This window comes from Ammospiza nelsoni, chromosome 21 (genome assembly GCF_027579445.1).
Source record: "Ammospiza nelsoni isolate bAmmNel1 chromosome 21, bAmmNel1.pri, whole genome shotgun sequence".
Classification (NCBI taxonomy): Eukaryota; Metazoa; Chordata; class Aves; order Passeriformes; family Passerellidae; genus Ammospiza; species Ammospiza nelsoni.
This window is the reverse complement of record NC_080653.1, coordinates 7,227,054-7,253,621: the sequence shown is the minus strand read 5'-3', so window position 1 is coordinate 7,253,621 and position 26,568 is coordinate 7,227,054. Positions and strand designations below refer to the sequence as shown.

General features: G+C 63.0%; 2 protein-coding genes across 2 annotated transcripts; both read right to left on the bottom strand.

The window, feature by feature from the left end:
• Positions 1-7,004: 7,004 nt before the first annotated feature.
• Positions 7,005-8,193, bottom strand: OVCA2 (OVCA2 serine hydrolase domain containing). The gene has a single exon (XM_059486944.1). The coding sequence runs from the start codon at positions 8,191-8,193 to the stop codon at positions 7,195-7,197; it is 999 nt and encodes a 332-aa protein (XP_059342927.1). The 3' UTR covers positions 7,005-7,194.
• On the bottom strand, positions 8,154-25,564 carry DPH1 (diphthamide biosynthesis 1). Its single transcript, XM_059486943.1, has 12 exons — positions 25,510-25,564; positions 24,669-24,815; positions 22,517-22,580; positions 15,104-15,225; positions 13,288-13,442; positions 12,563-12,684; positions 11,162-11,230; positions 10,321-10,477; positions 9,373-9,473; positions 9,075-9,153; positions 8,693-8,824; positions 8,154-8,362 (listed from the first exon to the last, which is right to left on the bottom strand). The coding sequence occupies exons 1-12, from the start codon at positions 25,556-25,558 to the stop codon at positions 8,288-8,290; spliced, it is 1,272 nt and encodes a 423-aa protein (XP_059342926.1). The 5' UTR covers positions 25,559-25,564; the 3' UTR covers positions 8,154-8,287.
• Positions 25,565-26,568: the final 1,004 nt, after the last annotated feature.

Sequence of the window (26,568 nt, the reverse complement as noted above, 5' to 3'; positions counted from 1 at the left end):
GGCACCCTGGATTCCCATGTGTAACTCCATGCATTCACTGGATGGACCCCTCTGTCTGGGGCAGGGGGTGCCCCACGCCGCCGTCCCGGGGGACAGGACCCTCGGTTGTGTCCCGGTGTGTGCACAGCCCCTGGCTCTGGCAGCAGGTGGAGAAGGGATGTGGGGCTCTGGGTGCTGCCCCACCGCTCTCCTCGAGCAGCCACGGAACGGGGGGGGCTCCGGAGGGGCCGGGGGGAGGGCCGGGGTCCTGTTGCAGCCCGGACCCCCTGCCCGGCTCCGGGCCGCTGTCCTCCCCCCGCGCCGATATAAATAGTAGCGTCTTCCCGTTCCCTAAATTTCCTCGCTGACGTAGCGCTCACGTCATTGTGTAGGTTGATGCTTTTCTATGAATGAGCCGAGATCCCCGTTACTACGAGCCCGATCCTATAAAAGCCCCGCGCGCTGCGGACAGCGCAGCACCGACACCGGCGCCGGCCCCGCCGGGAGCCGCGGGGCCCCTGCCCGGCCCGGCAGCCGCGGGGCCCGCAGCAGGTAAGGCACCGGCTGGGCTGGCCCGCAGGTAAGCGGGGACGGAGCCCGGTGCGGGGGCGGGAGGGGGCAGCGGAGCCCTCGCCGCACCTGCCGGCCCCGGGGCGGGGTGAGGCGGAGCGGAGGGCACCGGGGCCGGGCGGGGGAAGGGGAGCGCTGCGGCGGCGGGGGCGGCGCGGAGGCGCCTGGCGCAGCCCCACGTGCGGGCCGGGCGGCGGCGCCGGCGGGGGCGGTGCGCGGGGGCGGGCGCTGGGCGCGGGGCCGCCCCGGGGGGGCGCACGGCGGGACCGGCCGCCCGCACCTTGCAGGGGTTGGGGGCTGCGGGTGCGGGGCCGTGCGTGCGTGCGTGTCCCGCTCCGCGGTGACACCGGAGCCCGCTGTCCCCCCTCTCCGAGCCACCCCCGACGGGACCCCCCGGCCCCATCCCGCGGTGCCGTCGCCGTGCCAGGCGCTGTCCGCCGCCGCCTCCCTCGGGTTCCCCCGCAGCCCCGTGTCCCCAGCCCGGGTGCTGCCGGCTCCGCAGCCCGGGGAAGGGGGGGTGCATCGCCTTCACCCCGCTGCGTCTAAAGAGCGCGGAGACCCCGTCGAGGAGAGCCCGAGTCAGAGCGTCGGCACCTTGGCTCTAGACTGCTTACTGCTGCGTAGGGACAGGACAGTAACAGTCTACAGTCATGGCTACTGAAGCATGACCCACCGCCGGCACCGGCCCCGGCCCGGCCCGCACCGGCCCCGGCCCCGCCGCAGCGCCGGGGGGGCGGGCGCTGTCCGTGGTGCTGAGCCGTCGGGGAGCGCGCCCCGACGGGGGCGGGGGGAAGGCGGGACGGGGCGGGGATGGGGGGGTGTCCCGGTGCCCGCCTGACCCCGCTCTCTTTTTCCCCCCCCGCAGACACCGACCCCCCCACGGCGGACGCCCCCCCCCCGCCCTCCCGCTGCAGCCCAGGTAGGGGGGGACTCCCGGCGGGGCGGACACGCGTGGGAGGGCAGGGGGCGGGCAGGGGGGTGGGCGGATGCTTCCGATGCTACCGATGCTACCGACACTCCCCCCCCTCCCAAGCACCGGGAGTCCCCCCCGCGCCGCCGGAGGGGGTCGGGCGCGCTCGCTGCGGTGGCGGGGACGCCTCCTCGCCGTCGCCAAGGCACCGCTGCCCCCTCCCATCCCGCCCTCCTGGCCCCCCCCCAACTCCGACGCCGCCCGGGCGACCGTGGCTTTAGATTGTTACTGTGCCGCTGGGGGGGTAACAGTCTACAGCCATGGTCGCCGGGACAGGCGGACTCGCAGCGCGGGCAGCACCGGCTCCCCTCCCTCCCTCGCCCACCCCCGGGGGTCCCCGAGGCGGCGGAAGCGGAGGCAGAGCGCGGGGGTCCCGTCGGGGGCGGCCCGCCTCCCGGGGCAGTAGGAGCTCACATGCAGGATGCAGCTCACCGCACATCAACTCTTACTGTTCGGGGGAGCGGGCGCCGAGCGGCTCCTCCTCGGGCAGCGGGATCCATGGGGACCCCCTCCTCGGAACCCCCATCCTCAGCAGCCGCTCACCTGCCCTCCCGGCGGGGACACGGAGCCCCTCGGGGACCGGCCCCGCCGCATCCATCCGTTCGGCAGCCGGGGTCCCGTGTCCCCCCGCCGGGAGGGACCGCGGGCCGTTCACGGAGCGGGGCTGGCGGCGGGGACTGAGCGCGGCCGGCGGGGCCGGGGCGGGGGCGGCCGGGGGCGGTCGCAGGTTGCACAACCCGCCCGGCGCGGCCAGGAGATTCCTGAGCGGCGAAGTCAGAGCGGCCCGGCCTGCCCCGGCACCGGGCACCGGGCCTTCAGCAGCCGGCGGCGACCGGTGCTGGCCGGGCAGGGCTCCTCGTGGGGGGCACCGGGGACTCACGGCCCTGGAGATGGAGAGAGGGGCTGGAAGGGCTGTAGGACCACACAGACCCGGAGGAGAGGGAGGTCACTGCCATGGGGACACCCTTAGGGTCAGGCCCAAGTGAGTGAGGGTGGCAAGAAGGACAGGAAGAGTCCCTGAACAAAAACTTTCAGTCCTGGGATCCTTCAGCTCCCGTGGGTGTCCCATCTAGACTGAGTAGGGGTCATGCAGGGTCCCCTGCCCACACTCTCTCTCTGCAAAGCAGCCCCGTTAGGATCCCTCACCCATCCATGGGGTGATGCACCTGGCAGCTCTGTCCTCACCCAGACAGGCATGGCCACCACCAGGTCCCCAGGGGACAGCAGGGCCACACTGGGACATGGGAGGATCAGAGGTAGCAGGTCCTTGCTGTGCCCTGCCGTGTCTCTTGCTTGTTCCCTGTGACTCCTGCTTTTCCCATCGCTGCTGTTGGTGATGGGCCAAGCACCTCTCACCCCCAGGACGGGGATTTTGGGGCAGTCCCAGCAGCGCTCAGGTAAAACCACAGCTATGTCCAGCACATCCATGCTGCAAAGCTGCCACTGCCACAAAACTCACTTTAAATCTTCTGGGAAACAACTCCTTGTTTACACCCCATCAACAGCACCACAGTGAGGTCCAGGCCATGGTGACACCAGTGTCCCTTCCAGGGTACCCCTGGATGAGGGGACATGTCCTGTGGGCAGCGCTGTGGCCCCTTGTACCCCACACTCCAGCCTGGGAACGTTCCAGCTGCTCTGTTGTTTGGAAGGCCAAGTTTCTCCCGCTGACACCCTGGAATCAGTTTTTCTTCCAGAGTCCTTAAAAATATCCTGGATTCCTGACACCAGGACTTGTCTTCCAAGCCGCTGGGCCCGGGGCCAGCCGCCAGCGCCAGGGGACAGAGGCTGTCCAGCTCCCGTGCTCCTCCTCAGCACAGAGACCTCCGGGAAGGAACGTGGTGCCAAGGAGGATCTCAGCCCCTGCCACGGCCTCCTCCACGCTGGATTGGTGCTCAGCAGGGCACAGGCATGGCACAAACCGTGCCTGACCTCGGCAGCGCACCCGGCGGCTTCAGGAGGGTGGGAAGGGTCTTCCTGGCACCTCCAGGCCGTGACCCTACAAAGCCTGGCAGCTGAGGACAGGGGTGGACACTGCCCCAGCAAAGGACTCTCCTGGATGGGATTTCCCTGTGCATCCCTGGGAAAGCACGTGGCCCCAGAAAACTTCTAGACAAAACCTGTCACCCGCTCCCGGCTGTGCCAAGTGGCATCCTGGCACCGTAGGAATTTAGGGTGGGCCCGGGGGCGCTGAGCCAGCAGAGCTGGTGGGGGCTGCAGGAAGAGGTGCTGCTGTTGCCCCCCCAAAGGCCAGGCAGGTGCCCACTGGCCCCACACGCTGTTGCTGCCATCTGACAGCTCTTGGCGAAACGGCCCTTTGTGATTCAGCCGTGTTTATCCCAGCCTGCAGCCCGGCCCAGCGTGGGTTTCCATGGAAAACTTCCATCCAAAACAAGGAGAGAGAAGGAGCTACAGCAGGAGTGACTCAGCCACAACTGGAAGCTTCTGCGAGTGAAGCAGGGAAGGGGGGGCTGTTCTCTACGGCTTGGTCCTGCTCCAGCAGCGGGGCCCAGGCACGGTCCCGGCTGTGCCCTGCCTGTGCCACCGCCACTTCACAGGCAGGACCTTGGCAGGTTTGGAAAAGCCCTGCTGTAAAACCATCTGGGAAACACATCACCCTCCCAGAGTGCCCCATCCCCACGCCTCTGGCTGTCCTGCTGGTGGGGACAGAGGAGGAAGAGCGTGAGATGAGTAAGGCTCAAACCCTGGCACGAGCCGCACCTGAGGCCAGGCTCGGCGGGACATCGCTTTTTCCACAGGAACCCCTGCCCGTGCCTGCTGTGCCCCACATGGGTGGCTGGCAGGGTGGGCAGTGGCAGTGACCTCGAGGTGGCAGTGGCATGGGGGAAGGGGTGCAAGGAGCTGGGGAGAGGTGGGAAAACAGCTGGGAGTTTGCAGGGAAGCAGCAGCACCGGCAGCCCTGGCAGCACTGGTGGAGTTTCTGCTCATGCCAGGCTCCTCCTGCCCTCCCCGGGACACTGGGACAGGGCTGGGGGCTCTGCTCACCCAGGGAAGGGGCTGCAAAGCTCTGCCTAGCCAAGCCATGCCCTCCTCACAAGCAGGGCCACAGCCAGGGTCCCTCCTGTCCCTGAGGTCACACAGGTGGCTCCAATGGCTGCACTGGGGTATGGAAAGGCACATCTGGGGACAGGGGTGACATCTCCCCTGCCAAACCACACAGGCTCCTGCTGCCAACACTGGTGATTGTCCCCAGGGCCCTCTTGTCCCAGGCAAGTGGCACAGCTGCCACCCAGACCCTGGGCTCACTCCATCACCCCCTGTTCAGCAACAGCAACTGGGCCACGCTGTTTTGGGGGGAAAACCAACTCCCCTGGGCCACTCCGGGTGATGGAAAAGGGAACTCCCCAGCATGATGGAGCTGAGTGAGGGGTGGGAGCACATCAGCCAGTCTTGTCTCCAGGCTCACCCCTGCGGGCAGCCAAGTTCTGTGGCTGCATCCCAAGAGCAGACCTGGATCTGCGAGAGGCAGGGGCCAGCCCGAGGGCATCAGGCCAGGAAAGGAGGGAGAGGGCAGGATTCCCACGGCAAACCCCTCCGAGCCGCTTCCCTCCTCCCACCACACCGGGACCGAGCAGGACCTCCCTGCGCTGCTCACACAGACACCTCCTGCGGACAGAAGTCGCGTTAATCCGTTTTAATAATTTATTTAAACCGCTACAGCAGACACCCGGCAGGAGCCATCTTTATGCAGACCCCGGGAAAGGGGCAGGAACCGCAGTCCGGGTGACCCATCCCTCCCCGACCCACCGAGCTGTCTGCAGAGCTGGGACCGTGCTGCTCACTCACCGCACCCTGAGCTGCTTCCCTTTCCTTCCTTCCTTCTCTTCCCGGGAGCTGCCGGTGCCTCTCCGTGCCCGGGAGCTGCGGGGCCGCAGTGCGGGCGGGCGGCCATGGCTGCGGGAAAGCACCGGGAGGGGGCTCGGCGACAACCGAGCAGCTCCCGGGGCTGCGAGCCCGGCGGCGGCGGGGGGGGACAAAAAGCTCCGGTGCGTTGTCACAGCTGGTCGCTGTGCTCGGCAGCCCCAAAACGCAGCCCGTGGTGTCACCAAGGGGTGCAGACGCCCCACGCCTTCGCGGCAGATGTGACACAGCCCACGTGAAGTGGCACAGGCGGCCAGCACTGCCCGAGCCCCCCCAGACCCGCGGGGCAACAGCAGAACGGGGCTGGGCTGCGGGGGGACAGCCACATCCTCCTGCCAGCATCAGCACGGTGTGCAAAGAGGGGCAAAACGCGATGGTGCTGAGAGCTGTTCACCCTCCTGTGCTGCTGTGGGGCTGAGAGCTGCTCACCCTCCTGTGCTGCTGTGGGGCTGAGAGCTGCTCACCCTCCTACAGTGCTGCTTTGGGGCTGAGAGCTGCTCACCCTCCTACAGTGCTGCTTTGGGGCTGAGAGCTGCTCACCCTCCTGTACTGTTTTGGGGCTGAGAGCTGCTCACCCTCCTACAGTGCTGCTGTGGGGCTGAGAGCTGCTCACCCTCCTACAGTGCTGCTTTGGGGCTGAGAGCTGCTCACCCTCCTGTGCTGTTTTGGGGCTGAGAGCTGTTCACCCTCCTGTGCTGCTTTGGGGCTGAGCTGCTCACCCTGCAGTGCTGTTTTGGGTCTGAGAGCTGCTCACCCTCCTACAGTGCTGCTTTGGGGCTGAGAGCTGCTCACCCTGCAGTGCTGTTTTGGGTCTGAGAGCTGCTCACCCCTCCTGTGCTGCTTTGGGGCTGAGCTGCTCACCCCTGCTCTGCTGTTTTAACCCTCAGCACTGCCAGGCCCGTTCCCAGCTCAGTGAGCGCAGGAAAGGTTTCAGCAGCTCAGTGTCCTGCAGCCTCAAACAGCTGGCACTATGCTGCCCTGCTGCTCAAGCAGGGGGAAAATTCGCTTTTTTCACCCCATTTCCCTCTTTTACCAGCTCGACACCCCCAAGGAAAGCTGTGGGTAGAGAAGCTCTGCTAGCTCTCCTCTCCTGAGATTGGTGCCCAGGGCTGAACTGGGCAGGAGCTGAGCAGGACACCTGCAATTGTTACAGCAATAAAGATTTTCCTGTGCTTCTGGATAATACAGAGCCACAAACAGCAACAAGCTTTCCTTGTTCATGGAGGCACTTTGTGCAGGGAATATTCAACACATGCACATTGAGCCAGCAGGCATTTCATTCCTGAAACAAACACCAGCCCTGGCACTGCCAAGGATGAGAGAGAGGGTTTTCCAGGCCCAGACCAGCTGGAAGCTTGGCTTAACAGATATTAAAAACCACGAGGTTTTGGGGTGTAAAACTGCAAGAGCTCTGTGCTCTGCAGATACTTCCTGTGGCTGAGCTGAGGAACTCTCCTTTTGAGCAGGTGTTGGAGTCTCTGAAAGCACCTTGCCCACAGAGCAGTGTCACCCTCCTGCCTTCAATCCCCTCACTGTCACACCCCCACACTCATGTTCTATATAACTTTATATACATATATATGTATATACACACACACACACATATATATACATATATATTTTATACTGATGTATACAACAAAGCTGAAAAAAGGGAGATAAAAGAACCATTGAGCCTGGCCTGGGTGAACACTGAAGAGCAGTGAGCTGTTCTCTGGTCCCTCTGGAGGCAAGGAAACAGTGAAGTTTCACAGGATGGGTGGCTGCACATGGCTCACCAGAGCCCTTCTTTATTACAGAGCCCCTTCTCGAGCCTCCCCAGCCTCTGGGCGCTCGGCCTGGCCCTGCCCGGGGCAGAAGCGTTCCAGGAATTCCAGGTAGGCTTTCTTCTGCGCCGCAGCCGCGGGGATGAAGTGCCCGCCGGGGTGCGAGAGCACCACGGGCTCCACGAAGCACTGCGCCAGCTCCCTGCTCAGCGCCGCTGCGATCACGGCGTCCGTGTCGCCCACGACGTGCAGCGAGGGCAGGGCGATGGGCTCCCGGTAGAAGTGTCCGTGTGCCGGGGCGCGGCTGGCGAACGCGGCCACCAGCACGGCGAAGGCCACCGGGAAGCGCGGGTCGCCGCGGGCCCGCAGCGCGCACACCATGGCGGCCAGCGCCGCGCCCTGGCTGAAGCCCAGCAGCCCGTCGAAGGGCCCGTGCTCCGCCAGCGCCGCCGCCACGGCCGACAGCGACTCCTCCAGCCCCGCCGGAGCCGCGGCCGCTTCGCCCGCCTCGAACGTGCCGGGCCCGGAGAACCACCAGCCGCGGGGGGGGTCATCCCCGTCGGGGTCGTCCTCAGCGCTGGCGGGCAGGCGGTGCGGCGCGTCGATGGGCACCAGCTCGGCGCGGCCGCGCAGGGCCTTGCGGAGCGCGCCGGTGCGCTGGCGGAGGCGGCGGGCGCTCTGCCGGTACCCGTGCAGCGCCAGCAGCCGCAGCGGCCGCGCCTCCGCCATGGCCGCGCCCCGGCAGCGCCACTTCCGCCTTCCCGCCGAAACGCCGCGCGCTGATTGGCTGGACAGACGAGAGCGAGCGGAGCGGCTCCGCGGAGGTGACGGCGCCCCCTGGCGGCCGGAGGTCACCGGTGGGTGTGAGGACGGGGCAGCCCCGGCGGGGCGGGCGGGACGGGACCCCCGGTGAGACCCGGGCAGGGCGGCAGCACGGCCCGGTCCTGCAAGGGGCAACTCCCCGAGGACAGCCGGGGTCGGTCCTTGCGGGCAGCGGTGTTGTCGAGTTACGGGGTGCGACCCCATCCGTTGCAGTAGGGGGTCCCGGGGGTGCTCACATCAGCGGTGCCCCCGCCGCTGTCCCCGCCAGGTCCCGGAGCGCGGCAGCTGCGGGCGACACTCACGGGGCTGCGAGGTCCCCGGTGCTTGGCTGCTCCCCACCCTCGGGCGGGGCGGGGGGCGCCGGTGGCTTCCCCTGCAGGGACACGGAGGGTGAGGGACGTCCCAGCCCCGGCCGGAGCTGCCATGGGCCGGTCCGTGTCCAGCCCGCAGCACCCCCGGGGAAAACCCCCCCAGGGATCCGCGGGGCTCGGCAGGCGCTCACTCCGACACGGCTGCGGGGACCCGCGTGTCCCTCCCCCGGGCCGGGCTGGCACTGTCCCCGTTACTGCTCGGTGGCAACGACACCACGGGGTGGCGCTTTCGGTACGTGACACCGAGCGGCACCGGGCGCTCAGCCCGTCCCGGTGCTCTCACCGGCCCGAGGGACCGAGCGGGACCCTGGTGGTGTCCCCCCGCTGCCCACCTGTGCCGGCCGGGCGCGGCGCGGGGCCTGGGTGCCACCGTGGTTCACCGTCCACGGCCCCAGGGACTGGCTGGCATAGAAGTCCATGGGGTAAGGCTGCTGCCACTCGATGTCCTGGAGAGCCACTGCAGCCTGTGGAGAGGACCTGGGATGAGTCCCCAAGTGGTGCCTGCACAGGGCACGGCTGGGGCAAAGCTGGAGGCACTGGGAATCCCACAGGTTTCACAAAATATTGGATATCCCAACAGCGTGCCTGGAATGTGCACAGAGCACAGGTGCAGAGAGGAGGGGACACTGTCTGGGTGCAGGGACATCCCCAAGGCTGCTCTGGTGCATCACCCCAAGCCAGGACCGTCCCCCCAAAGCAGAGAGGGGTGCTCACCTCATAGGGTGTCAGCAGTGGCTTGCTGAAGGCTTCTCCCCAGTCGATGGAGAGCCGGGGACAGGCTACCTGCACCCACCTGGAAGGAAATGTCACAGTGGGGATGAGCATTTTGGGAAGAACAAGGCACAGTGAAGCCCCTCAGCAGAACCCCAGAAGGTCCTCACTGTGCCAGCACCACCCTGGTAAGGACAGCCATGTCCCTTCCCTGCAGGACAGAAGTGTCAGGGACAGCTTCAAGCAGGAATTGCACAGGGATGGGGCACCCTGGGGCTCGAGGGGGGTCAGCAGCACTCACACATCCACTTCTGGGAAGAGCTTTAACTTGCTGGGGAAGATCTCAGACAGCAGCACCCGCACGTAGGGCCGGCCCAGGGCACGGAGACGTGACTCCAGGTGCTGCAAGGGAAAAAGGCACCTGGCAGGGTTAGGGTCTCCCAGCAACACCCCCAAGCCCTGCCCACAGCCCCTTCCTGGCCATCAGACCCTCTGTGGGTCCCAGCTCTGCCCCACGTGTCCCCTTGGCAGTCATAGGCCAGACTGTGGCCATGGCTCCGGCTTGTGCCCAGCTCTCCCCAGCACGTGCCTCAGCCTAATGAAGTAATTACTGCTCAATGACAACAATCTGTTCTCGTTAGCGGCTGCCTGCCCTGGGACACCCGCCTGTCACGGGCTGGCTGCAGCCAGGGCTTGCAGGAGGAGGAGAAGGGCCAGAGATGTCCTTGTCCTCCAGAGGTGGCACTAATCACCCCCTGCCCAGCCAGCCCTGGCCATGCCCACTGTGGAAGAGCAGCTGGGACCTTGCTGCCCTGCCTCAAATCTCACCTGTGGCCACCCCAGCGCCTCTGGGTGTGAGCAGGGCCACCATGCTCAGAGGGCAGAACTCTGCTGTCCTGCTCCCCTCTCCCAGCCGGGGTGCAGAAAGTGCCAGCCCGGCGGCTGAGCAGGGAGGCTGAACCTGATCGGAAGTTCATCCAATTAAAACAAACCCAGCCAATTAATTACCGAGCTGTCTGGACGAGGGGGGGTTCTCCAAGACTGGCCAGCTCTCCCCAGGAACGGCTTTAATGAGCCCTTGTCCAGCCTCCCTCATCTGCTGCTAATTGCCCACGCAGGCCGGGGCCAGTGGCCACGGATGGGTTGCCAGCGGTGCCACATCCACCCTGGCAGCGATGTTCCAGCCCTTCCCCACACCCAACAGCAGCTCCTGGTGCCCAGTGGGGACATTGGGGAGTGGGGCTGGTACCTGCAGGATGCTGGGGGAGCCCTGACGTCCCAGCGTGCCCAGGATGAGCCCCCATGAGCGGGCAGAGCTGGCAGTGAGGATGGCGTCCTGCCGGGCGCGGTGCATGCGCTCGTGGCTGTAGTGCTCCTGAGAGAACACTTTGCTGTAGGGATCGTACCTGCAAAGCACAGCCAGGCTCACACGGGCTCCATCACCTGCCCTCCTCCCAGCCATGCCTGTCCCTCATTAGCACTAATTGCCTCCCACAGCATCTGTCCTCCTGGCTGATGTAGGACCCAGCCGGCTCGTTAGGGGACAAGGACAGGGATACGGACAAGTGTCCCACCACAGCACCCCAACGCCCAGCACAGCCTCGGCTCCGTGCTCAGCTTCACACTCAGCTCCCCCCCATCCTGGCTCATCAATTATGAAGAATTCTTTGATTTGTTGCTTTGTTTGACGAGGAGAATTTTAATCAAATCCCACTCGGGTTTCGGCAGCTTCACCAGCGCCATAAACCTGACGTGCGCCTCCCGTTTGTAACAAACGACCTACTAGGAAATTCAGATTCCTCCAAATGGGCCCAGCCTTTCACTCCTGATATTTCATCTGCTTTCAGCGGCCTCATCATCGCGCTTTATGGCCTCTGCCTGCAGCAGCCGGGCTTTAATGGCTGCACCTCCACGAGCTTTCACAGGTACTTGTCAAAATGTTTATATTCAGCCGGAGTAAATGGCTGGTGTTCATCTCCCCCAAGCACCTCCCCACCCACCCCGTGGCCTCTCACCTGCCCATGCCTGCTGCTGGGGGGCACATGGGGGCACAGATGGGGAGGTCCCCACCATGGGATTGGAGCCTGTACCTGTATGCAGGTATCCCTGGGTTGGCGATCATGATGGACTCCAGGTGGAAGCGCCCGTCGCCCAAATACCTGCAGAGAGGGGAGGGAGAGTTTTGGCATTGGGAAACAGCAGCACCCTATCCATGTGTCCACTGGTTTTCCAAACTGCAGCACAGTGGAGATGTCAGGAATTCAAACTCCTCTGCTGGGACCCAGGGGCAGCAGGCACAGCCAGGGCTCCCTGGCATGGCAGGGCTGGAGAGGCAGCTGTGCTTGGAGCAAGGAGGGGTGCTCACACCAGCACGGGGCGGCTGGGAGCTGCTCCATCTCAATGGCTGGTTCTAGACGTTGCTGCTTCCATTTCTAATCGGATTTCCAGTCAGCAATTACATTTCAAAGCCTTTCATTCAGCTGCCCTAATGGAGTGAGGGCCTGGAAAATGAATTCAGACGTAAAACTTGACTAGATTTTGCCCTTAATTGGAGAATGACATTTTGGGAGATCAAAGCTAATTTGTCTGCAAAAGTTAGCCCCAGAGACGGTGCAAAGAAGAAAATAATAATGCAGGGAGGACACAGGTAAGGCCGAGTGCACCTGCGCGCGTTGGTACCGCACTGCTGCTCCTGTGCCAGCTGCAGGGACCCACTCTCACCCATGCAGTGCCAGCCTGGCTGCCCCTGATGTCCTTGGAGAGACAGAGAGTGGCTCAGGATGAATCCACAGCTCTCACTGCCCCTGTGTCCAGCAATGTGGAGCCCAGCTCCCTGCATGGCCGTGCTTGGAAAGGCACTGGTGCTGCTGGCTCCCAGCAGCGTGGGCAAAAAGGAGTTCAGCAAAGCCCAAACCCACACCTGGGCTCCCCAGCTCCCCCCAAGGGTGGGGTCCTTGTATTTATTTATTCTGCAGCACACTGTATTCACAGTACATTAAGCATTTCCATTACCTAAAATAATTAGGTGATAGGAAGCGAAGTGCTCCCTCTAATTTGCTGTCCTTAAATAAAATTAATGTTGCTGTGATGTTGGGCCCCGGCCATTTGTCTTTTCCAATTATCCACCCGCCCTTCCATCTATTATCTATTCTGATATACGACTCAATTATTTCCTCCGTGCTACAAGCACACGCCACTTAAAGCAGCGTGAGGAGCTGAAGGGGGCCCATACCAACCTGTGGATAGCCCTGAACACCCTCTAAAATTGCACAAACCAGGCAGGGGGTGCAGGAAGGATGGCAAGTCAGGGCCAGGCAGGAAGGTGCTGCAAGCACACTCCACTTCAGCAGCGTGAGGAGCTGAAGGGGGCCCATCCCAACCTGTGGATAGCCCTGAACACCCTCTAAAATTGCACAAACCAGGCAGGGGGTGCAGGAAGGATGGCAAGTCAGGGCCAGGCAAGAAGGTGCTGAAGGACCCGGGGTACTCACACAATGGCATCCGTGTCCTGAGCGAGCCGGGGTGACGTGCAGCCCAGGATCTCTCCCGGGGACAGTGGCTTACACTGGGGCACACACACCTTGTACTGGGAACGCAGCTCCTGTGACACTGCCTGTGGGAGATGTGGGGTCAGCAGGGGCAGGAATAGCACAAAGGGTGGCTGAGGACCCTTGGGGACACCCCAACCCTGGCAGTCCCAGCTGTTGTGGAGGGGAACCGGCCCGCTTGGGGCGGCACCAGGAACGGCCCCGCGCAGCCGGGGATGCTCAGCGAGGCTCGACCAAAGTATCAATTAAAAGACAAGGGAAAAGGCTTAACGCTTGGATGGCCCCGTGTTTTGATAGACACGGCTCAAGAGGCTCATTCATCTCCTCCCCTCCTGGCCAGCCGGCCGTTGAGGGGCAGACAGACAGAGCCGCCGGAGCTCCCCCGGCCGCTGCCGGCACTGCATCAAAATGCCAAGTGCTCCACCGCCTGCCCTGACATTTCCAGAGCAGCTCCCGGGGGAGCAGGGGAGGGGTGCCGCCATGAAACATTGATCAGAGTTATTATAAAGTACTTGATCAACGTTCTGGCAGCACCACATTATTGCAGAGACTCGTCAGAGGGGAACCAGCTCCACCAGCACCCCGGGGCAGCCGCGGGGCTGGGACAGGGAAGGGCTGAGCCACAGGAAAACTCAGGGGGAGACAAAAGCCAGGGATTTGCACCTCACCTGCAACGTGGAGACAAACTGGATGGTGCTGACCAGGGCCAGGGAGGTGCCTGCTGCAAAGTTGAAGCGAATGGTCTCAAGGAAATGGGATGCATCGATCTTTATGTCCACAAACACATAGAGCATCTTCAGCCCCTGGGTGGAGTCGATGGGAACTGGTGACAGGAGGAGACAGAGTCTGAGTGTGGGTTACACCAGGGCTCCAGCGAGCCCCAGGCTGTTGCTGCCTGTTTGTGGGGCTCCCTGTGCCCCAAACTGCCCTGGCACAGGCAGGCTGGGCTGTGCCACCCCTCTGCCGTGCTGGCACCCAGGGCAGGGGGTGCAGATGGGAGCCACAGAGAGCACCCGCTCGTTTCTCTCCAGATAATGGCAGCCTGGGGAATCAATGAACACAAATCTAATTACCCCTGGTGCTAAGAAGCCTTTGTCACCACGATTAAGTGAATAATTAAAGTACACAGAGTCCACATCGATCCACAGCTTCATGTTCACTTCCCATTTTGGTGCTCTTTGCCTGATCACAATTAAGTGCAAATTACTCCCTCCTGCGGGGCACGTGGGGCTGGCAGGGAGCAGGAAGCATCGTGTGCCTCACCATTGGCCACCCTGCTGACAGGATCACTTTGGGCAACTCAAAATGAGCCCAGCATCCTCACGGCAGCCCGTGGGTAACCCAGGGTGCCCTGTGACCCACCCAGCTCTGCCCCGTGACCCACCCAACCCAGAGCAGGCAAGGGAAATGAGGCCATGAGCAGCAGATGGCAGCTGGTGTGGTGACAGTCAGCATGGCAGTGCCTGCCTGTCCCTGCAGGGAGCAGCTCCAGCTGATGTCACCCCCATTCCCTGGAGCAGCCTGATGGATATGGCCCCTTCTTCCCCTTCCTGCTGTTCATTCATGAGCAGCAGGTTACAAACCGGGAGTTTTATACTCCCTGTTCCAGTGGTGCCATAACCCTCCTCCCGTAACAAAGCACCTAGCACACGTATTTATCACCAGGAACGCTCACACCAGCGTGGCTTTCAGGACAGAGTTCTCAACTGGGGAGTCAGTATTTCACACAGAGCCTGATGCAATTCTTCAAACCCATTTATAGGGCCCCATAAACGTCCAGGAGGGCTGCCAGGTGCTGGGAGCGTGGCAGCAGCAGGTATGCACACACCTCCTACTCATTATGGCAATTCTGCAGATCCACCTTAAAACCCAGAGCGTCTTATTGTTATTTTTGGGCTGATTCCATCCTGGGTGGACTTCAAAGTTAGCAGCATCTGGGACAGCAGCGCAGTTTCCATGGCAACTGGATCCAGAGTACTGTCCGCCTGGGGAGCACACAGCCTCCTCCTCCTCCTCCCTTCCCCGCCCAGCCTGCACTGTACCCTCAAAGCTGCCTTTCCTGGCCCTGGGGCAAGCAGTACCCCCGGGCCCCTGCTCTCCTCTGCCACCATTCCCTTTGTCATCACTCCTCAGAGGCCAGGTGGGGAGCAGGAGCAGCCTCATCCCCTGGGCCAGGGGGTCCTGCCAAGCCATGGCCTCGCTGCTCTGCTCTCGGGGACACGGCTGGAGCTGTGTGCTGCTGCAGCAGCTGAGCAGGATGAGCACGCCCTGCTGCACCCCAAATCCTGCCTGGGAGCAGCCACCCAGCCAGCCTGGCCCCATCCAAAGCCAGCAGCTGAACTGGAGAACAGAAAGCCCTTTGGGAAGGGATTAGCCATTGGCACGAAGTCTCCGAGCTGGTATCCAGAGAGGTGTGGAGTTGCTCGGTGTGGCATGGGCACACATGGCCACCCCAGCAGCACCCTGGGGCTCAGTGTCACCTACTGAGGCAGCTGTGTCCATAGTGCACCAGGAAGTCGGCGCCCAGGGCCCGGGCCGTGTAGTCATCCACGCAGCAGGCGCCATAGGTCACGTCTCCCATCACCACTGCCTCTGCATCCGTGAACCTGCGGGAGGGACAGCACTGAGGGTCACAGCCGTGTCACCACAGCCCAGGTCCTGCCCCCCAGCCCCGTGGCGTGTCATCATGGGGGGACCCTGCGCCGCCAGCGAGCCACGCGCCGGAGAGGACAAGCACTGGCTACTCTCCGAGATGTCAACATGATTAAGCTGGAGAGCGGTAATCCGCCTCTTCAATTGGGTAAAGCTGTTTGCAATTCAGCGGATTATCCACTCATCAAACAATACGCTGCCAGATTCCTAATGCTCCAGCAGGGAAAGCAGCACAGGGAGACCCGGCACAGCGTGGTGCCACCGCTTCCACCAGCCAGCCCTGGGGACTGGAGCCACCAGGATGGGCTGTCCTGGTATCCCTTGTGGTGCCACCGCTTCCACCAGCCAGCCCTGGAGACTGGAGCCACCAGGACAGGTGGAACAGCTGTCCTGGCATCCCTTGTGGTGCCAGCCAAACCACCACCACCCCATGGCTGTGGGCACTGTGTGAGCTGGTGAATCCAATCTGCACCTGGCTGTGTGGCCAAGCTGTGTGACCTCCAGAAGAGCTGGTGCTTAAGTGGCACTTGGTGAGAGAAAGCACCAAACCACCACTGATGCTGTCCCCTATCCCCAGTGCTCCAGTCCACACCCAGCCTGTGGGTGAAGTGGCACACACCAGCACGGAGCAGCAAAGCCAGGGCTCTGGCATCATTCAGAGGCACCACCTTTGTGGGTATTTATGGCACCATTTTGGGGGATTATTAGCTTGGCTACCTTCCCGGGGAGCTGCCGCAGCAGGATGAGAGCAGGTATCGCGATGACAAAGCCCCGTGCCTGGAGGGGCTGCTTAAACCAGATGCTAATTCCTCATTTAATTGAGGCCTGCTGTAGCTCCGTGCCAGCGGGGTCCCCCCTGCTGCTGGCACCGGGCACCAGGGCAGGAGGGGGCCCTGGCACAACGTCACCCCCTGCAGCACCCATGCCTGGCTGGGGGCCAGGGTCCCGCGCTCCCCCCGAGCGCCAGGCAGGGAGCGTTACGTCGGCGGCAAGAATAGAAATGGTGGGCAGAGCTGGGCAGATGGCAGAAGGTGGAGAAATGGCGGAGCGTGCTGAATATTAACAGCTCTGGCCCCTCCATCAGCGCCCGGGGAGGGGGACAGGGGAGCAGCAATGCTGGAGCAGCCCCGAGGAGGGGGCACAGCCATCCTCACCTCAGTCTGGTCTGGGCAGCTCCTGCTCCAAAGGGTTGGGGAACGTCAGAAGATGGGCAGGATCCTGCCAGCGCCCAAATCCCGCCATTCCTCACGGCCAGCGTGGCCTGGATGGGAGGATGGCTCCTCCACTGCCCACGTGGGCACACTGTGGGGCTGGGGGCTACCAATGAAGGTTCCAGAAGGCTCTTCCCACCTTTCCGAGCCCCCAGCCCCCTCCTCTAATGAGAGGTGATGAGATGAACATGAATCAGACTCCACACATCTCAGCAAAAGTGGAAAATTATTCAGCTCCTTAAGATTCAGGATGGGGAGGTCTGACTCAGAGCGGCAGCCAGCGCCGCTTAATTTTTTATAGATTAAAATGTATGCAAATTGGCCCAAACCCCAGAGAAAGTCCCTGGGGGTGAAGAGCAAGAAAGTGAAATAGCAACAGTGGAAGGAGGAGGGCAGAGGTGCCCGTGGCCCTGCCTGATGTGTGGGGCTGCAGCTGGGCAGGGAGAGATGAGGCTGAGCCCTGCACTGGCCGTGGGCAAGATTCCTCCTCTGGATGCAGGGAGTGGAGTCGCAGGTGAGCAAAGATGCCACGGGATGGTGCCTGGTGAGGAGGGAACCCTGGCAAAGCCAGGAGCCTGGCGGTGCTGCAGGAGGGGCTCCAGGATGGCACACACCGGGTTCACCCGCTCCGGCTGGGCTGGACAATCGAGCGGAGCCGTAATCATCTCCAGAGACAAATCAAAGGCAGGCACCAGGGCCTCCCCTTGATGTTTTAATCAGTTCAGTGTCGCCAGAGTCTTTCATCAAACTACAGAGGAAGGAAATGTCAATTAGCAGCCACCTGCCTCCAACGCGGGCTGGGGAGCTGCTTCCCAACCAGCCCGGACCAGGCCGTGGGCAAGGGGCAGCCACAGCAGCATCTTTGTCAGTGTTTTGTGTCCCTGGAAGTTGTCACAGCCACGGATGGGTCCCAGCAGCGTGCTGGCAGTGGTGACAGGGATGTCCCCACCCAGTGCTGAGATGCTTATTACAGCTGGGAGCTCATGAATATTGAACACGTGGGGAGGTTATTCATCTTTTACGTCCCGCAAACCCCGGCTCATTCTGAAAAACCGCCTGGCCTTAGCATTTTTCTCATCTCCCCTTAATTCATTATCTGCTCCTTTAAACAGATGGCTCCCAAAATCCCATTTATAAAGAGCCATGCTCAGCACTGGCAGGATGTGCCCCAGGGCAGGCCAGGTCCCACCCTGATCCCAGCTGGGACCCCCAGACCCTCCCAGCCCTGCTCCCCAGCACAGGATGGAAGCAGCAGCAATCCAGGGACAAGTTTTGGGGCTGAAAACGCTGGGTCAGAGACATGCACACATGGGGCCTGCGTGTCTCCAAGCATGGGGTAGCCAGCCCCTGTCACCTGAGCACAGACACTTGGCTGGAGCAGCCCTGATTTATCCCAGCCCCTCGAAAAATGAATGAGAGCATTTGCTGCTGGCAGGAGCGCGAGTTCCCTTGGCAGCGTGTGAATGATACAGTGCTGGTCCTCGAGCCATGAGGCAGAGCTGCTCTCCCCAGCAGGGACGAGTCCTCAGCCCCTGTGTGCCCACCAGCCCTTGGTGGGGAGGGGATTGAGGGCACTGGGCTGAGAGTGGCCAGTCCTGGCACCCCTGTGCTGTGAGAGGATGGAGGCAGCACTGGGATGCCTGCATGTTGTGCTGGGGACACGGTGCTGCCCCTTGCCTCACAGCCACCTGTCTCACCTGCATGTGGCCCTTCAAATACCCCACAACCACCCTGTAATCACCCCACAATTGCCTGCCCTGTGCCCAAGCCCAGCGTGTCCCAGGACACCCGTGGGTGCTGCTGTCCTGGGCTGTGGGGGCTGAGCGCAGCCCTGGCTGAGAACAGTGCACTCAATTAGCAGAGAAGCCCATCACCAAACCCCATTACCAGACTCCCAACTTCATTAGCACAGGAAGGCTGCGCATAATGAAAATAATGAGTTTGAGGTTTTATTGCAATTGGTGCTGGAAGAGCCTGGCTGCAGATGGAGCCCCACAGAGCTTCTGGAAGTGGGGCGTGATGAGGAGAGGTGAGTGTCCCCATAGCCCCCCAGGAGGAACCATCTCCAGCTCAGTCCCCTCCCCTGAGGGACTTCCCACTCTGTCATCACTATAGGTGGCAGGGCAAACACCACCTCTCAAGGGGCAAGTCCCAGGGCACCCCAGCTTTGATGGTCAGGTAGCAACAAAAAAAACCCAAAATAAGGCAAACTAAGGGTCAGTGCATGCTGGCTGTAAAGGCACCATGACCATCCTGTGTCTGGATTATGCCTGTCCCCTCTTCACAACACAGAGCTCTGTGGGGTACAAGGAGGTGGCATGGGGCACTGGTGGTGGGCACCACACTGTGCTGGCACATCCCAGCCCTGGGAGGTGCCAGCCCTATAGACCCCACACACTCCCCCCAGCCCAACCCCCCTGGCGCAGCCACCACCCGGGTAGAAGGTTTTGAACATCTCCAATGAAGTGAGAACTTCATTCCTCCTAATGATGCTGTTGTGTGGTTAATGACAGTGATTAAATTCCCCTGCACAGTGTGCACCCGCTGCCAGAGCCTCCAGGTTGTGCTGAAAAGGACGAGGGATGGCAGTGCTGGCCAGCAGAGCTGCACTGTGCAGCTGAGGCCAGATCCTGATCCCTGTTAGTGTCCCAGGGTGGCCTTTGGGACCTCCTGGTGATGCTGCCAGCTTCATCACAGCATTCAGTGCCACACTGCTCAGTGCCACATGGCAGACCTGCCTGGCCAAGGGATCTGGCACCTGCTGGCACTGGGAATGGGCTGGGCACACCAGCCATGGCACTGGGTACTGTGTGGGGCACACCATCCATCAGGGCCTCTTTTGTCCTGGCCATAGTGGGGCATTTCAAGCTCTGCCACAGCTGTTGGGCTGTGCATACAGATGTTTAACTCTTTTATTGTTCAACCAGGACCTGGTGCCACTCCAAAAAGTCCCTGTCTGCTCCTGAGTCAGCAGGATGAGACTGGGATGATCTGTGCACCTCCAGCACCCCCTTGCATGGATCTTCAAAAGCCACTGGTAGTTGGGAGGTGTTTAAAAGGCACTGGGAGTTGGGAGGTGTTTAAAAATGTGCTTAAAAGCCACTGGGAATTGGGAGGTGTTTAAAGCTACGTCAGGGCAGCCTCTGCAAGCATCAGGACACCCCTGAGCCCCCCACCAGCGCCCATCCCCACCACCCAGCCTGGGCTGATTAGCAGGAGCCTCTCACCCCGGCGTGGCACAGGAAGACAGAGGGATTAGCAGCTGCGAAGCCTGACAGCCGACTTTATTAACACGGAATCAAAAGCCCAGCTGAGAGCCCAGCTGATCCGTCTGCTCCAGCCGCGGCAGGGAGGGGAGCAGGGGCCCGCTCCTGCCTGCACAGCCCCCAGCTGCAAGCTGGTGGCACAGGGCGGGGGGACACGACTGCCACCTCCCCGGCATGACAGCGGCTGGGCTTGGGGGGGCTGCCCCTCCCCGAGCTGTGGTCCGAGCTCCCCCCACGCTGCCGCCCCCCAGCACGAGTTCCTCCCCGCCGAATTGCATCAGCCGTGACAAACGGAGCCAATTTGGAAGGTGCCGCGGGAGTGTCGTGATGTGGCGCCGGCAGCGAGCAGACCCCGGCCCCGATGTCCTCCCCCCCGGCAGCCCGGCCCGCCCCGGCACGGCTGTGACAATGACAAACCTATTAAGCGTAATTAAGTGGCCTCACACCGGTCAATGCTCCGAGTGTGCTCTCGGTTTCAAAGGCTCCAGGCTGAGAACCCCACCGGCCTTTCTGGCGATGCTTCGGCTGCATCTCCATCCCCGCAGCCCCTGGGGGCTCGGCCAGCGCCAGGGCAATGCTGGGAAGCTCAGACCTGGCCGGCCCCCTCCCCTCCTCGCTCCACGGAGCTCTCCCCGGGGGCCTGCTCACTCCCACACGGCACCGAGGGACGTGGTGACACTGCCATCCCACGGCACGGGGACAGACAGACGCACAGCGAGCAGCGTGTCCCCCTCCTGCGGTGCGAGGGAGTGAGGCACATCCCCGCTCCCGGCTCTCCCAGCAGCACCAGGCCACGGCACAAATATTCTATTAGAAGGCAGCTCCAGCAGAAGGGATAAATATTCCGTCTGAGTGGCAGCTGACAGGGCTCCAGTTCGACCCAAACACACAGGGGTGGGCACTGTCACCCCAGGGGCACAGCCCTGGGCATGGCTCTGCAGCCAGCAGCAGGGAATGCAGGGCAGGGGGAACTCACCCCCCAAACTCCCACCAGCAAGGACAGGGCAGGATGGGCTGGGGAAAGGGGCTGCTCGCTGAGCAATGCCCCCAGTGGGCACACAGGTATGCCTGTCACATCCTCTCTGTCACCAGGAGGAAGGGGACACCAGCCCAGGGCTGATGGTACCCCAAGCCCCTGTCCCCAGCCTGGTGACAGCAGCCAGAGCACACACAGCTGCAGCGATTCCTGTCACGTTGGAGGCTCATCCGGCCCCAGCGCTGGGTGAGGAGGGCCAGCAGGAGCGGGGGGCCGAGCTTCCATTCCACATTAATGCTGGCCATGAATATTAATAGCAGGAAGAGGCAGGAACTAACGAGGCCACCTGCCGATTCACACCTCACCTCCAGCAGTGTGGCTGGGTCCCCAGTGTGTCCCCAAGAGAGTGGACACAGGGCTGGGCTCACTCCTGCCCACAGCCACTATCCTGTGGCTGTGAGTCCACATCCCCAGCCAGGGTCACGGATGGCACCCAGTGCTCCCAGTAAGGGAGTGGCAGTGGAGCATCTCTGGATGTTGCATGATGGCAGTGAGGGAAGATACAGCCTGCTCAGCCTTGAAGCCATCCCCCATCCAAACACCATCCCATCGGTGCCCCCACATCCCCTCCTCCCGTTGGCTGGGCACCTCCACCCACGCAGCACCCCATCACCAGCCCAGCGAGGATGCCAGCACCCCAGAATCCAGCAGCACCCTGGCATTCAGCACCCTGGAATGCACCATCCACCGGGAAGTGTGGCTTAAGGTTTCATTCAGATAAAAGAGCCCCTTAATCCGCTGCCTTTGAAGTCGGAGACATGAAAGCGGCTGGGTGCCAAAGCCGGAGAGGAGGCAGCTCCACTTAAAGGGACAAACCCACGCCGAGCTGCCCACACTCGCACCCATCCCCTGCCCCCGCCGCCCGTGCCCACCTTCCCACCCAGTGTGGGGAGGCGATGGCAGAGCGGGGACAAAGCCCGCGGGCACGGCTGCCTTCCCACCCAGCACGGCAGCGAGGCAAGGCAGCTGCTAATGAGTGCCACGACCCCGATGGCAGACGAGGCACGAAGTGCTATTAGCACTAATTCATTGTGCTAAAACAGAGAGGGGCTGCGGAGGGGGCTGCGGTGGGTGGGGAGGAAGGCAGAAGCGCTCAGCAGGAAAGAGATCACGGCCAATTTCTGCAAGGTGCCTGCATCCACTGTCACTGCACAGCCCAGCTCCTCTCCAGTGCCTCAGCCTCGCCGCTCAAGCGGCTCGGAAAAATCAAGAGAGGAGCCGTGGCCATGGGGTCACCCAGCAGGAGTGACCCTCTCCGTGCCACCAGCGTGGCCTCGAGCCTCCCCTGCCGCAGCGGGGCTGCCCCTGCACGTCTCCGCGGCTGCAGAGGCAGGACGAGGCCGGGGGAGGAGGCTGGGTCCCTGCCGCAGCGCTGGCCCCGCTGCCGGCCCTCCCCGGGGCGCTGCCGGGGCACCGGGCTGGCGTCAGCCGCTTGTTAACACGGCTGCTCCCGGCTCCAGCACCCCTGCGGGGCCCGGCACGCTGAGCCTGTCAGCAGCTCCCGGCACAGCGCAGAGGGGAGGAGAAGCCGAGCTGGGCTGGCACCGAGCCGGTCCCTGTCCCCAGGGATGGCAGCAGGTCCTTGTCACCCGCCACAGCGCTGCCCAGCCAGGTTGTGGCCACAGCCACAGCACCTCCTCATCCACAGCCCTCTTCCTTCCAGTGGCCAAGCCATCCCCAGCAGTGTTCCCCATCCCCTGGCCAGCCCCACAGGGAAAAGCCGTGCTCTTACCGCTCAATGATGTCAGCGATGGTGCAGGCAAACATGAGGAGCCCTTCTGGCATCTGCAGGGCCACTGCGAAGAGAAACAGCCACGGGGTTAGGAGACATCCTAAAGTGGGGATCAGCTCAAGGTGCAGCCACAAACCACCCTCCCCAGACCAGCCAGGTGTTGGCCAAAACTCCCTGTGTCTCTGGCAGCTGGGGTGCAGCCTGCCCTGCCTTGGGCTGCATCCACACCTCATCCCTCTCTGAACCCGTGACACTGCTGCTCTCTCCCACTTCCCACTGTAATGACTTCCAGATTTTAATTATGTGCTGCACAGCAAAAGGGACTTTCTTCTGTTTATTTTAAACCTGCTCCTAATAATGTAAACGTGTGCCCCTGGTTCTCCTGGTACAAGAAAGAGTGAATAATCATCCCCTGTTCAGCCTCTCCACATCATTCACAATTCCACATCCCTATCATATCCCCTTTCGTTCACCTCTTTTCCAAGCTAAAGGATCTAAACCTATTTAATCTCTCCTTATACAGAAGCTGCTCCAAACCTTTGATCATCCTCAGTGCCCTTCTCCACACCTCCCTCGCAGCTCCTCTCTCCATTCCAGGAGGGTGGCCAGCAACAGCCGCAGCGTTGTGCCTTGCAGGAATTTATTCAACAACAAATTCATGTTTCCTCATTTGCTCCCTCCTCACAGAACAATCAGAACAATCCCCATTCCTCCAAAGGCCAGCAAACTGCCCAGTGCCTGGGCTCCACGGGGTGGTGGGGAGGAGCAGGGACCATGATGGAGGAGGTAAATGGAGGAGGCCCCACTAATCCTGTTGTTCTTTCACCTCCCAATCCCACTAAGATATCCCAGCTTCTGTGCTATCTACACAAACACTCTCTCCAACAATATCCCTGTGCTTCCAGGCCCAGCCCAGGCCAGCGTGGAGCTGTGTGAAGGCCTGGCTCAAATCAGGCAGATCCCACCCTGTTCCAACCTGCAGGAAAGCTGCACATGCTCTGCCAGCAACCTGACCTGGCAGGGATGAGGTTCCACATCCCAGCATCCCCCATTGAGCCGATTTGAGCCCATTTTGGCCCATTTGGGGCTACCCTCCGCCCCAGATCTGCAAAGAGCAGCTTGGCAGGAGGTCACTCTCCACCATGGGGAGAGGGGGTGCTCCCCAGCCCCCCAAAGCCCGCAGCAGGCCGGGCACAGGCAGGGCTGGCTGCAGCCCTGTGGGAGGCTGCGTTCCCCCAGCAACGAGCCCCTGGCTGCTCTCTGCACACGCGGATTTTTAAATCCCAGCACGGCTGGCTGCCTGATGGGCTCGGCTCCCAGCTCGGAAGCCTAAATCCCAGCCGCATATTTACATTTAATTAGGAGGTGCCAAGCGGCAAAACACGGCGAGGAAAGGCAGAGCCAGCACGGCTGGGCGGCCCCGCCGTGTCCTGCTGGGACACGCCCAGCCCTGACTGCCACCCCAGAGCCGGGACGGGCAGCGCAGCCCCACACCCTGCGGCCCTTGGGCATGGCAGCCGCGAGCAGCTCGGCCTCCAGAACATCCTGCCAGCCCGGTGGCAGCAGGCAGAGCCGTTCCCAGGTGGATACAAAGCGTTGCAAACCCGGCTGTGCCACACGAGCAGCCCCTGCATGCAGGTGAAGGCAGGGTGGGGACGCTGGTGACACCCGGGGATGGAGGGGGAGGCTCCCAGCCCTGCTCCCCCGAGCTGAGCACACACCTGAAGGCTCCACAATCATTCCCTGCTCCTCCGAGGAAGGTTCAGAGCAGGCAGCAGCACGGCCCAGCTCCCTGCCAGCCCCACCCGGTGCCCGGTGTTGTGGGGCTCCCCCTTGCCAGCGCCAGCAGCGCGTCAGGAAAGCGCAGGGAGAGAGGAGAGAGGCAAGAGGAGCACAGCAGGGACCTAGCCAGCATCCCAGACACATCTCCAGGCTGACAGGTCCACGCAGCTCAACCTGTCCTGTCCAATGTGATTATAATCCAGAGATACAGATCTATTAACCCCCCTGGAGAGGAGCAGAGCTCGCCAACACAGAGCTGAACACACCGAGGGCACAGCAGCAGCTCAGCCCCAGCCTCACCTGCCCCACAGGAGGGGCTCAGCAGCACAAACCAGCCCCAAACCCGCTCATGCCCCGGGGCAGCGCTCACCCTTCCTGGCACCAGCCTGCCGGATGCGCCAGATGGTCTTGGGGATCTCGAAGTTGTAGTTGGGGGGCAGGGCCAGAGCCGCCTCCCGCAGCTCCGCGTTGCCCAGGATCTCCTCGGGGATCTGCTGGGCCACCTGCCGGGCCCGGGCTGCGGGACAAACGGGGAGGGACCGAAAGGAGCGGTCAGAGGGCACGGCACGGGTCACCGTGCTGTCCTTGGGTCACGGTCACGCCTCTGGGGACAGTGGGGCAAAGGGCCGGGGCCTGCCCTGCACGCTGGGGGCAGAGTGCTCTCGCTTTTTGGGGGACAAGGCGGATTTTTTAGCCCAGAAAGCACCGCAGTAACGATGTGAAACCCGGTGAGTGCAGCTGGCTGAACCCACAGCGAGGGCACAGCACGCACAGCCCCTCAAGGCTCATCACCAGCACCCCGCTGACACCGTAATGCACCCCGGTTTCCCCAGCAAGGGGATCCCGTTATCCCACCGGGAAGGAGCCGCCCGGTGCCGGCTGAGCCATCCCCGGGAGCCTCATCCCGAAGCCGCCCCCCGACAGCAGCCGCCCCCCTACATCTCGGCGATGCCAGAGTGCAGCGGGGGAGTGACAGCAGGGGGATTATTCACTATTTCCAGCCCAACACCGGCGCTCACGAGCCACCGAACCCTCCCCGCACGGCCCACGGCACAACCGACAAAGGGCCAGCTGGGCCGGGCCGGCGGCGGGGGTGGCCGCGACGGTGGGGGAGCCACCTCCCGCCACCGGCCGGGCCTCCCCCGTCGAGGCAAGCAGCACAGCGGCCGGTAGCGGCAGCAGAGCCCCGCGCTGGAGCGGTCTCAGCGCACCTTTGGCCGGCACCGGGGCCGCGCTCCCGGCCCGCACGGGGGCCGCCATGGCTGTGCGCACGTGGGGGCGGAAGGCAGCACTAAGCGATCCCCGCGCAAGGCCGGAGCAGCCGCCGGCCGAGAGATCGAGCTCGGGAGCGCACCGGGCGGGCCCCGACGGGACGGGACGGGCGGCGCGGACAGGCGGGGACCGAGCGCTCTCGGCACCGTCCCGGCGGGACGCTGGGAGTGCAGTGGGGTGTGACAAGCGCTGCGATGGCAGGGCTGTCCGCCCTTCACGTCGGGGACGTGGTGCTGCCGCATCCCTCGCGGTGCTGAGTGTTTCAGGGTTAACCTGTCCTAACGTTAACACGGGGACGGGGCGGGGGCACCGGGGACGGCACCGGCACCGTGTGTGACCCCCTCACGCTCCTACGAAGCATGGGGCAAGAGGGACCTGAGGGTAATGGGGACCCCCTGGAGATAACGGGGACCCCGACAGTGCAGTGAGGACAGCGGTGCTCCCGGTGGAGTAACGGGACACTCTTGGGTCAGTGGGGATAACGGGAGCCGTGGTGGGACAGAGGGAAGGAGGCAAGAGGGACCCTCGAGAGGCAGCAGGGACAGTCTGGGGTCAGCGGGGACCTCCAGGGCACGACAGAACCCCGAGGAGGCAGCGGGGACCCCCGATGAAAGCAGCGATCCCGACGGGGCGGGGAGGACAGCTGCGCTCCCGGGGGCATAACGGGGAGGGGGCGGGAGGGACTGTCCGGGTACAGCGGGGACAGCTCGGGGACACCGGGGTGTCGGGACCGCGGCGGAGAGCGCGGGGACAGCAGGGATCGGGACACAAAGGGGACAGCGGCCACCGGGAAGCAGAGGGGACAGCAGAGCCCCCCGGTGACCCCGGTGGGACGGCGGGGACGAGAAGCGGCGGAGGGCACTGTAGGGAGCGGCGGGACCGTGCCGGGGCGGCGAGGACAGCGCAGACAGCGGAGACCCGATCGGACGGCGACATCTCGGCAGGACACGGCGGGCAGAGGGGACGATACGGGGCCGAGGGGACGGACGGTCCCCGGG